This window comes from Loxodonta africana, chromosome 1, assembly GCF_030014295.1.
Source record: "Loxodonta africana isolate mLoxAfr1 chromosome 1, mLoxAfr1.hap2, whole genome shotgun sequence".
Taxonomy (NCBI): domain Eukaryota; kingdom Metazoa; phylum Chordata; class Mammalia; order Proboscidea; family Elephantidae; genus Loxodonta; species Loxodonta africana.
This window is the reverse complement of record NC_087342.1, coordinates 171,554,386-171,566,412: the sequence shown is the minus strand read 5'-3', so window position 1 is coordinate 171,566,412 and position 12,027 is coordinate 171,554,386. Positions and strand designations below refer to the sequence as shown.

Genomic DNA, 12,027 nt, shown 5'->3' with positions numbered 1-12,027 from the left:
GTTAAATGAGAAAATGTTACTCAGCACATTATCTGGCGTGTAGATAGCTCTCATTAAACCGAGCCAAACCTGTTGCCATTGAGTGTATTCTAACTCATGGTGACCCCATGTGTTACAGAGTAAAACTGCTCCATAGGGTTTTCTTGGCTGTAATCTTTATAGAAGGAGGTCACCAGGTCTTTCTTCTGCAGTGTGCTGGGTATGTCCAAACTGCCAACCTTTAGGTTAGTAGTCAAGTGCAAACCATTTGCTCTACCCAGGGATCTTAGCTCTCATTAGGTAGGTATCATTATACTCATTCAGAAGACTCTGAAATATAAAGATAGTAAATGAAAAAAAAGGGTAATTAACACTTTACCTGCCAAGCTTACTGTTTTAGTTTCCCATTGTTGTTGTAGCAAATTACCACAAACTTTGTGGCTTAAGTCAACATAAACTTATTATCTTACAGTTTTGTACGTCATAATTCTGACACAAGTCTCACTGGGCTAAAATCAAGGTGTCAGCAGGGCTATGTCCCATTCTGGGGACTTGAGGGAGAATCCCTTTCCTTATCACTTGTCTCACTGACCCCTGCACCCATTTTCAAAGCCAGTAATGACAGGCAGAGCCCTTCTCAGACTGCCATCTCTCTGGATCCTGCTTCTGATTCCCTCTTTTCTTTTCAGGGCTGTTGTGATTACATCCCTTGACCCCTGCTAATCTAGGTTTATCTCCCTATTTTAAGGCCAACTCATTAGCAACCTTAATTCCTTCTAGAACCTTAATTCCCTTTTGCCATGCAACTTAACATATCCACCCAAATCCGAACACCCATAGTGAGCCTATAGGACAGAGTAGAACTGCCCCACAGGGTTTCCAAGAAGCAGCTGGTGGATTTAAACTGCCAACCTTTTGGTTAGCAGCTGGACTCTTAACCACTACGCCACCAGGGTTTCCAACATATCCACAGGTTCTGGATATTAGCACTTAGACATCTTTGGGAAGGAGGACATTATTCTGTACCCATTATTTCTTCCTTCCTGCCTCTCACTTTATCTAGGTGATTCTGTGATAGAAACCATACTCTTACATCTGAGGAGGGTCTTGGAAAGCATCCTGTAACCCAATACTCACATTTTATTAGGGATATATTTGACCTGACCTAACAGGGTCTTGGTAGTATAGTGATTAAGAGCTATGGAATGAGTCGGAATCAACTCGACGGTGACGGTTTTTTGTTTTTTTTTTTTTAACAGGGCCTTGAAAACCCTGTTGGTATAGCGGTTCAGAGCTACAGCTGCTAACCAAAAGGTCAGCAGTTTGAATCCACCACACACTCCTTGGAAACCCTATGGGGCAGTTCTACTCTGTCCTATAGGGTCACTATGAGTAGGCAATGGTTTTTTGGTTTGGTAACAGGGCCTTGAGACTAAGAACCACAGACTGAGTTATGTTTAGGTTTGGGTGGAGGGAGTCTGGCACTCTTCTAGGATGGTAGAAGATGCTGGAAGTCTAGGAGGTGGGGTAAAGAGAAAGCATTAGGAAATTAGGCTCCTAGGAGTGGCCCACAGATGAGTTTTGCCATTTTGTCAAGGACATGGAAGGAAAGTGACACAGAGTAGGTGCTCCACTGATGATGGATGACTGAATAAATGGATAGATGGATAGCTGAATGAGAGTGACTAGTCACCCTCCCACATTTAGATGAATCCTGTATTGTGCCTTTTCTCCCCACCTGAGCACCCAAAATTTCCACTGTTTGTCTTTAATTACCTGAACATAGCACTAAAGGTGAGGCAGTGAGGAAATCCAGCCTTGCTGGGCTCATGAATTCAACAAGGTAAGGAAGATTGGCACATACCCTTTATAGTTCTTTGTGCTAAACCCTGGGGATGAAGAAAGTGCATTACTAAGTTGCATGCTGCCTAGTATTATTGCCAGGGCCAAAAAACAAAAACAAAACTCCTGAAATCCAGTTTGATAATCACCTAAAGGTAGGCAGGTCTACTGAGGAAAGAAACAAGAGATTAGGGTGATGGACGAAGTCCGGGCTTCATGGTAGCATTTGGAAAGGGAAGGTAACCACTAGTTTCACGGTCTAATGGAAGATGCTCCATTCTCCTTCAGCCCTAGTTTGAATGAGGAGATAACATTATATGTGGAATATTGGGAACATGGGTGGGTTATATCTGATTCTTCCAATGATGGTAGTGTAAGAATATGAAAAGTCCAGCATGTCACATGACCCTGGGAGATGGTGGGAAAATGAGCACATAGAACTTTTTAAGTGGCGTGTAATTTTTTTAAAGAAGATCTTGACCTGAGACCGAGAGACTATGCCATCTAAATAAATCCATATGCCATTACCTCATCCTCTGACTATGACCTCAACCTTAGCCACTATTTAATTACTCTGACCTTCTTCTGGGTTTTCTTTTTTTTCTGACCCCAATCCACCAGGAGATTGATGGCAATGCTCTACTGTTGCTGAAGAGTGACATGATCATGAAATACCTAGGCCTGAAGCTGGGACCTGCGCTGAAACTCTGCTACCATATTGATAAACTGAAGCAAGCCAAGTTCTGAAGTTGTTAAAGATAGAGACAAAATCCAAGACAACACATCTCAAGGTCATTTTCTGCCTTACCAACATCCAGCCACCATCACGTAATAGACTCTTCTCTTAAAAAATAACAACCACAAAGACTTGGCCTTTTTATAAAACTTGTGCATCTTTGCCTTTTTAAAAATTCAATAGGGCTCTTTTGAAAGGCTCCTGTGCATTAATGATTTGCCAAAAAATTACGAAAAGCCTATTCTTTTTAACATTCCTGTATGTTGGTTGCTCTTAGAGTGGGTCTTATTCTTCTAACAAGAAAATGGAACCGAATGCTATTGCCCAAGGAGAGCTCTGGAGGATTCAACAGACGTGAGAAGGACCTTAATCCCTGAAGCGCCACCTGTCTTTAACTCTCACCTGGGAGCCTATTCAGTGTGAGCCTTGCTTGAGTCCGCTCTGGAAGCTGTCTTCTGAGGTTGACTGCCTCACCTTGCACTATCTGGAAAACTTGAATTCATTTGCTCTCTAAAAGAGAAGAAAAACACCTTCTCCCCGCTCCTTTTTGTTATCTAACGTACTGTGTTTCCCCACTAGAGGGCAGACTGCTAATGAAATTTCAGGACTCACCGACTGCGACAGCATGTTATTCTGTACTCAGTGGATGGGTTAAGACTTTTGTGAATAAGATATAGCCTGCACAAAAATAGGGAATTTATTCCACAGTCAGCACCACAGATTGCAATTTGGGAAGAAACCACCTTCCGGAAGGTTCGAGTTCATATCCGATCGTTATTGACTGACTGACTGATGCACAAGCAGCAAAGGCAAGAATTTGGAAGCACTCACTTCCCAGATGGGACTTTGGAGCCTCTTCCTTTCCAGAGTCCTTACTGAGGTGTCGCGTTGGCACGCTGAAGACTCTTACTGACATTTAGCCATGGGTGCTTCTTTTAAAAAAGAAAAAGAAAAATGTCTTAACTAAGATTTGAAAATGAGGAAGTTGATTTCTAGTTACATTGCTGGGTTATGTAGTTGTATCTGTGGCAAATTTTTCTAGTCCTCAACGAATACACATACATGCTATTATTGAGTTTAATTCAATTTTCAAATAGGTTTTCTTTTCTCACCATGGAGTAATAGAAAAAAAATTGATTTTCTACCTCTTTGCAGCTATGCTGGAGGCAGCTTGATGAATCCACAATTTACTAGGCAGAAGGGCAACCTCTTCTCCATTCTTTTTATCCTTCTTCTTTCTTTCTTTATTTTTCTTTTTTATTGTACTTTAGGTGAAGGTTTACAGAACAAACCGGTTTCTCATCAAACAGTTAGTACATACATTGTTCTATGACATTGGTTAACAACCCCATGACATGTCAACACTTTCCCGTCTCAACCCTGGGCTCCCTATTACCAGCTGTCCTGTTCCCTCCTGCCTTCCAGTCCCTGCCCCAGGGCTGGTGTGCCCCTTTAGTCTTGTTTTGTTCCATGGGCCTGTTCAATCTTTGGCTGAAGGGTGAACCTCAGGTGTGACCTCATTACTGAGCTGAAAGGGTGACTGGGGACCATACTCTCAGGGTTTCTCCAGTCTGTCAGGCCAGCGAGTCTGGTCTTACTTTTTGAGTTAGAATTTTGTTCTACATTTTTTTCCACCCCGTCTGGAACCGTCTATTGTGATCCCTGTCAGAGCAGTCAGTGGTGGTAGCCTGACACCATCTTGTTGTTCTGGACTCAGTCTGGTAGAGGCTGTGGTAGGTGTGGTCCATTAGTCCTTTGGACTAATCTTTCCCTTGTATCTTTAGTTTTCGTCATTCTTCCTTGCTCCCGAAGGAGTGAGACCAGTGGAGTATCCTGGATGGCTGCTCACAGGCTTTTAAGACCCCAGATGCTACTCACCAAAGTAAAATGTGGAACATATTCTTTATTAACTATGTTATGCCAATTGAGCTAGATATTCCCCGAGTCATGGTCCCCATAGCCCTCAGCCCAGCAATTCGGTCCCCCAGGGTCCCTTTCTTTTTTTAGTTCCTTTCTCTCTCTCTCTCTGAGCAGAGAACATATCTTTGAAATGATGAATTCAACTCTGTCATAGGTACAACTTTTTCCTTAAAGAATATTTCTAGTGGTGGAGGTGAGGAGATGAATATGAGACTTTGCACTCTCTGGGAAGGGGAGGGTCAAAGAAAACACAAGACCTGTCTTGACCCAAATCTGAATTAGAAAAGGCACATATTCCTCTAGGTTGTGGCTGAGCAGGGGCCTCAGCTGGCCAGTGGATCAAGGTGGGATCTCAGCTTCTTCACCCCTCAGCCAGGTGTCCTTGCACAAAACACCACCTGTACAACCTTGAGGGCAGCCCTGATAGAATTTGCATAGTGACCCTCTGTAAATCAGTTAGAACTTAGTTGAAGACCATAAGAAATATTTTGCTCTATGCCACTAGATTCCCTTTGATGAGGGATAGTTGAGAATCCACATCAGAGCAAAATCTTTTTTAGACAAATGGCAGCTGGGCTTAGCGCATGACAGAGAAGAGCAGGAGAATTATGTCCTAAAACTGCCCACTGCCCTGAGCCTGAGTTTTCAGGTTGTGAAAGAGCTGACTGTTGGCTTCAGCACATGACAAAATTACCTTGAATCAGGCTTGGGACAGCCTTCAAGATTTTGAAGAGATAAACAGAATCTGTTCACCAAAGGTTTGTTAGTTAATAGTGCTCATTGTTGGGCTGGAGTTAGATAATTTCCCTCAAAAAGCCATGGACAGTTTATATATTCAGAACCTCCAGTCTGAAAACAGTGAGACTCAGAAAATCCCAGGACAACCTGTTTTCTGCCCCATTGTTTTTGCTCAGTCCTCTGATACTGTAGCGCCTCTTCCATCAACATAAACCAGTCGCTGTCAAGTCAGTTCCAACTCATGGTGCCCCTATTAAGTCAGAGTAGAGCTGTGCTCCACAGGGTTTTCAATGGCTTATAAAGACCTTTTCTTTTTTTATTTTTCAGAAGTAGATCACCAGGGCTTTCTTTCCAGGTACCTCCAAACCATAAACTCCAAACTTTCGGTTAGCAGCTGAGCGTGTTGTTTACGTCACTCAAGGATATCTCCGTCAGCATATACCTCATTTATGACTTTCAGTATTAAGCTCTCAAAACTTCCTCCCCAACCTCACTGGTGCCTCCCTCACTACAAAAACACGAACATGGTGCTCCAAAATTACGATCAGTCCCAAACAATGTTGAAGAGAAACTTTGACTCGTTTTCAGGAGAGAGAGATTTTCCCATCTCAAGTCTGGGAGGAAACTGTCTCCACGTTCACATGGAACCGCTTTCATGGAGGTGCTATCTCATTTTGCATTAAACTTTTAGCAGGACAGCTTGCCGAAGCCATGGTATTTAAGGTTTGACTTTAGAAATCTCATTATTCTTAAAATGAGTGCTGCCATATCAGAGTCTATAACCTGGGGAGAAAATTCTTCCTCGCCTGTTTTTGTACTGAAATGAAATTAGCCAACCAAATTATTATAGCAATACTGCAATTATAATTAATTTTCACCCCTTTCAAAAATCGTGTCAAACCAGGCAGCTAAATAGCTTAGCAAATGTAAAACACGCCCGGCCATTTCCTCTGAACAGGCCTTAAAGAGGCAGGCCACGTGTGTCGCTCTTCAAATGAGGGCTTACTTGGAGACCTCATACTTGTACAGATATGGTACTTGTAATTCCATGGCAGTAGCTTTGCTTCAGGTGGCAGTGAATAATGATACACTTTTGCATAATTCCAAATTAGAGTGTGTATATATGTGTGTGTGTGTGTGCATGTGAGCGTGTACATTCATGTTCCAAACATTTCCAATTACACTTGTCTGTTAAACACTTAAAAAAAAAAAAAAATCAAGAGACAATTCTACTGCCTAAGGCATTTTAAATATTTTGTGAAGTACATTATTCTCTTCGTGAAGACTTCAGGTAAAAGATGTGGGTTTTGTTTCTGTGTGTGTGTGTTTCCTGATGCTGTAGCTGGAAAAGCCTTAGAAGTAGCTGGGAGTCTATCAGCTATCACATTTGCTTGGCTTAAACTGTCTTTCCAGCTTACAAGTCATCCTTGGTAACATGGAGGCAGAGCCTGCTCTAGTCTTCCTACCTGCTGTTACTACTAGGTATCTTGGCTTATGCCAGCAAAGGGTGCACCGAGGGCAGCTGGGTGAGCTGACTGGTTCTGGAGTTCTGGATCTGCCGCCTCAGGAGGGTGACTGGAGGTGCCGTGCCTGTGGTTTCTTGTGACTTTGGGCTTCTACGGGGCCTCCCTGAGGAACCCACTGGTGAGGCAAAAGCTCTTTTGAGGACCTTGTTTAGTGCCTGCCAGAGAGTACTCTGGGCTCCCGTAATTTCCCTTCAGCAAGGCTGCCAATTATTTTTACTTTCAGCAAGAAAAAACTAATGAAGGAGCTCCTCGGAAGAAGCAAATACAATATCAAAATACATTGTGAAGGAATACCGAGCTAAAGTTGGCTTGCTTGAGGAGGAAACTGGCGAGGAAAGGAGCATAAAATTATAAATTTCTTAGGAAAGCAATAAAGAGAAGCTCTTCTCATGCTCCTAACCTTTCAAGCTGCAACAACATATTTTCGTATTTATGTGCTGTATAGGATATTTCTTACTTTTTTAATAGAAAGAATTTTTTAAGAATGATTTTTGAGATTATTTTCAGAGAGTTTTGTCACATCTCTGAAGATAATTGAAAATGCCCAGAGGTGATGAAGTACTCAAATCCAGTCATTGCAGAAGGTCCTGAAAGATGGAAATATTCTGCTTTCTTTCTAAAGAAACAGCCAGATTTTCCTATGTGTGAACAAAAAATGAGCACTGTCTGATGTTTGTTCTGAGGGGCACCTTTTCAATTCTTCTCCAATGGGGAAGAGAGGGTGAGGGTCTTTGGTTCACGTTTTTGTGAAGGAGAGGGTGAGTTACTTATTGTCATAAATACACTCCAAGAACTTTCCTGATGTATAGCTATGTGCGTGGATTCCCCGGCGACGCAAGAGGGCCACACTGAGAAACCTAGAGGCAAATCCAGCAGATTGTGGGCCATCCAGAGATGCTGTTTCCTGTTTCCGTGTGGCGATGTCAGCCCCAGCAGCAGCTCCAGGTACGGCTATGCACACACCACCTGTGCTTTCAGCCACACTCCTGGCCACAGCGCAGAGGGAAGTGCACTGGGAACCCCAGCTTCCAGAGTGCCATCCCCGCCAAAGGTTGTCCTGGTCGAAGATGATTACTTCACAGACAATTGGAAGCTGGATTTTTGGAAATCTCGCATGTACTTGGGAGAGAATCACTCTTATTTATTGCCACCAGTTAAATATTATGGAAACACGTCTGCTAACGATTTGCTTTGTGTAATTTGTTCTAATGCTAATAAGCCACAGCTGGGACACTTCCTGTGGTAAATTCCTTTGTGGTTACAGTGGTATTATCACACATGGACTCCACAGAAACAGTGTAGTGGAGAAGAATGCTTTGCTTTGGTTCTCCCAGTTTCTAGAAACTCTTCCTAACTTGGAAGCAGTTCTGGGCAAAAGCACATTTTTTTAGAGGAGAATTTGGCTTTTTCTTTTCTTTTTTTATTCTTTTCTTTGCCGAGCAGGGCCTCATTCAGACCTGTGCTTTGGAAATCTTACACAAAAAGCCTGGGGTTTCCCTTCATTACACTTAGCGCTGAGTTTAAGAATGACCCTATCATCAGGTCAGTCCAGTGTGCTGTACCCAGAGTTGATGTGGCCGGGGGTGGGAGGATGAGGGGTGTGGTGAGGGTGAGAGCAATGGAGAACACATCCAAGAGCTGGCTCAGCAGTTATCTAAACACTGATGCCAGACACTGTGGGGGCAACAGCATCTTTCTGTCCAAAGGCCAAATGTAGTACTTAGATTCTTCTCCAGGCACCATGGCACCATCCTCTACTCTTTACTTTGACCATACGGCCTGAGTCTTAACACTGGCTTCACGCACTGGATGCTTGTTGCAAATAAAAAAAACCTGAGCCTTAGCACTGGCTTCACGCACTAGATGCTTGTTGCACAGGCCCACACAAACATCTTCCACTGAATCCTACTTTCAAGCACGAACCCACCCAAAGCCTTTCTTCTTCACACAGCTCACTGTGAAATAACAGAGCCCTCACTAGGTGTCATTTTACTGTAACCACGTGCGTTCCTCCATCATAAATATTGCGTCCTCAAATTTCAGGAAGGCTCTGCCGCCCCACCCAGTACTGGAACATCTTCCCCACAGCCCTGAGATTCCAATCATGGGGAGCTCACTCCCATAGGAAGTAGCTTATTTCTCTGTTGGACTGCTCTGGTTGTGAAAAAAATTATTTCTCAGGGAGACACAGATGTCTGTGAATCAGACACAGACGTTTGAGATGAAGCCAACACTGAAATCTCTCTATTTCTGAGAGAGCTTGTCAGTGCAGTAACCACATCTATAAGACAAGTTGACATTGGTGAGTAATCCCAGTGAAAGCCTCTGCCGCATTCTGACAGAGGAGAGAGACTTCATAGAAATATAGAGATACACAGAGGTCATGGCCATTTGAATCATCGGTGAAATTTGCTTGGGCTCACACACACACAAAATTGGGTGGCCTGGAAGAATTTTCGGTGTAGTTGTAAATCTGACTGTGGTCACTTAAGCTGATGAGTTATGTAAGCTTTTGTGAATGAACCTGTAAGACCTCACACCTCATTAACAACTGTGAAAAAGACTCCATGTGACTCTGAGGCCTATCTTTCCATTGCACTCTTTGGTGGCGTAATGAACTAAAGAAGCTTTAGTTTAGACAAAAACATGCTATTATGAGTGATGATAGAAAAACAAACATGGTCTGCTATGAATTTATGAAAGGGTTTGTTTTGCAGTTTGTGAACTCAAGCCCAAGTAGATTTTGTGCTCACGTGTGCACACATGGATGAGGGAATACTGTAAGTGAACACAACAAGAAGTGGGAATTAGGGGAGGTTAGAGAAGGGATTGTAAAGGAGGGTTTTGCTTTCATTGAGAAGAACTATCTAGCAATGATTTAGAAATCAGACCAAAAAGTGCACGTAACATGTTGTTTGTGTGTAGCTTAGATATAATGTTCGTTATGGGGTGGAGTCTCTATGAAAATACTTAAGTCTTGGTACTTAGAAAAAGTAGATACTATCCATAACCTTACATAGTATCTGCCTGTAGAAACTTTGTGCCATCGCGTCAATTCCAACTCACAGCGACTGTATAGGACAGAGTTACCTCATAAATGCTCACCCGTTGACTGACTGAATGAACGAATACATGACTATTTTTTGTATTTTCTTCCAAAAGGGACTAGTTTGTTTTTGAACACCAGGTTTGATCTTTACTGAAAGGGGAATTGCCCAAGAGATAGAACAAAAGAATAGCATTAGGCCTCTTGTTTCCTCTGGCTCTCCAAGCCCTCGAAGAAATAGGTCATCCTCAACAGTCACTGACTTGCATTTCACTCACATCTTTTGGTCTTAAGGCCTCTCATTCTGATTGGCCCAATGTTCTAATGCAAGCATCAAAGAGAAATAATTGATTATTTTTACAACTTTACTTTTTTGTTGTTGTGTTTTTGTTTTTTAACGTCCAAATGGTGGATGGAGAGGGACTAAGGCTGCCAGTGATAATATGTAAAGATCCAACAGTGGCCTGCTGTAGTCGTCATGTATCCTTTCTGTCAACTCAGCACCTGTCCCTCTTCTACTAATACTACTCCCATTTTTTTTTTAACTGTGGTAAAATACATATATAACAGAATATTTGCCACTGCAACATTTTTTACATGTACAATTCAGTGACATTAATTATGCTTATCATGTACCACTTTAATTTTAAAGCATCTTTTTACTTCCTTTGCAAATCCATGATGCCTCTCAGAAATAAAAACAGGGTTTCCATGGGCTGGTTAACTACATAGAGAGGTTGAGCATCTCTGTGGGAGAGGGAGAGAGCTCTCTCTATAAACTCTGTGCTCCCAACACCTTGGGAGGGCAGGTCAGCAGAACCTTAGGCTTTCCCCACAAGCCTTTTTCTCTCATACATGCTGGCGGTAGCAAGATGGTTTGAAGATACACATCCCACAGAAGGTGGGTAGTTGGTAGCCTTCCTCATCCTTTTCCATTCTTTATCCATCTCCTAACCTTGAGAGCAGATGCAGAAATGTCAGGGGCTTCTCTTTTGGTCCCCAATGGTTACATAAAAGTGTTGAGAACTGAATAATATGAATGATATTTTTCATAACTACACCTCCACTCAGACTTCCAAATGAGTGTTTTGCCTTCAAAGAAATCGCCTCAAAAGGCTGGATACCTGTTCCAAGGATGTTGTCATTGCTCAGAATATTTTTAGTACGTCTCTTCTGGGGTTATCTTTAGACACTAGAACACATTCTTTTCAAAGTGTTGTTGGAAGCCAATCACTGTCCCCTGAGGCTGGATTTGATTTTTGGAGTAAGCTAAAGCCACTGAGGTCACGTCTGGTGAAGAACACGGGTAATCAATCTGAGCTTTAAAACCGTGTGTCTCCATAAAAATTAGTTTTTTTCCTCATTGGTTTCTTTACTTGATACAAATGGTTTGTACTGTAGTTCATTTGTTAACTTAAACACATCAGGCAACTATCAGTATAAGGAGCTGTAATGCATAGACTACTTTGCAGGGCAACATTATCTAGATGTATAAACTTTTGACATGTTTGTTTTCTTAATAGTATTCTGTATATTTAGGCATGGTAAGTTGAGGATGGTACGACTGTTTGTAAATATACACAGAGATCACCCTCATACCTAGCATCATGGAATTCCAGAGTTGGGAGGAAGAAGATTTAGAGGACAGCTCACCAGCAGTGTAGAACCTTCTCCATACCATTCTCTGTGTCTTCCTCATCACTCTGCAGAAGGCACAGTATGGTGCCGTGAAAATGAAACAAGCCCTCTGAGCTACCTTCTCCCGTTGCCCCATCTCCTTATCGGTAAAATGAAGGGTCATCCAGATGACTTTAAAAGGCATTTAAAAGTTACTTTCAGCAAAGGCTAGTGGGCTCTGCTGTGATAGAAGTTATGGACTACAGGTTCCTTCCCGTTCTGTTTTATGCTTTCTAGCTTCAGCGCTTTCCTCCTTCCTAACCTCATCTAGATGTTTTCTGATCCTCTTTTCCCATGGGCCCACAAGCTCTTTCTCAAAGTCGCATAAGCATCACTTCGCCATCCTTTCCCATTATTTTTTACTTTCTATTAATTCCTTCCTTCCTGTCTCTGTGTTTCCTTATTTCCCCTTTTCTGTTTCTTCATTTCACTAGCTTCAATGCCTTTTGGGAAGGAGAGGTGGAGAGGCAGAAATAAAAAACAAACAAAGAGCCTCTTCCCTCATTGGTCCAGAAGTTCCAAGCTTTGTCTGACTGTCAGTGTTCAGTGGTCACGCACCCACT

At 42.5% G+C, this 12,027-nt stretch overlaps 1 protein-coding gene across 12 annotated transcripts in view; it reads left to right on the top strand.

The window, feature by feature from the left end:
• The window catches only part of SCML4 (Scm polycomb group protein like 4), a 153,970-nt gene extending 147,498 nt beyond the window's left edge, over positions 1–6,472 (top strand). For 8 of the 12 annotated variants that reach the window (XM_023543052.2, XM_023543060.2, XM_064289478.1 and 5 more), the window contains one exon: positions 2,443–6,472. In XM_023543052.2, coding sequence (XP_023398820.2) covers positions 2,443–2,568 — 126 coding nt within the window. In that variant the 3' untranslated portion in view covers positions 2,569–6,472. Of the gene's footprint in view, positions 1–1,238; positions 1,295–2,442 lie in introns of those variants that run through there. The other 4 variants (XM_064289465.1, XR_010322550.1, XR_010322551.1 and 1 more) reach the window with 4 other exon arrangements.
• The last annotated feature ends 5,555 nt before the right edge of the window (positions 6,473–12,027 follow it).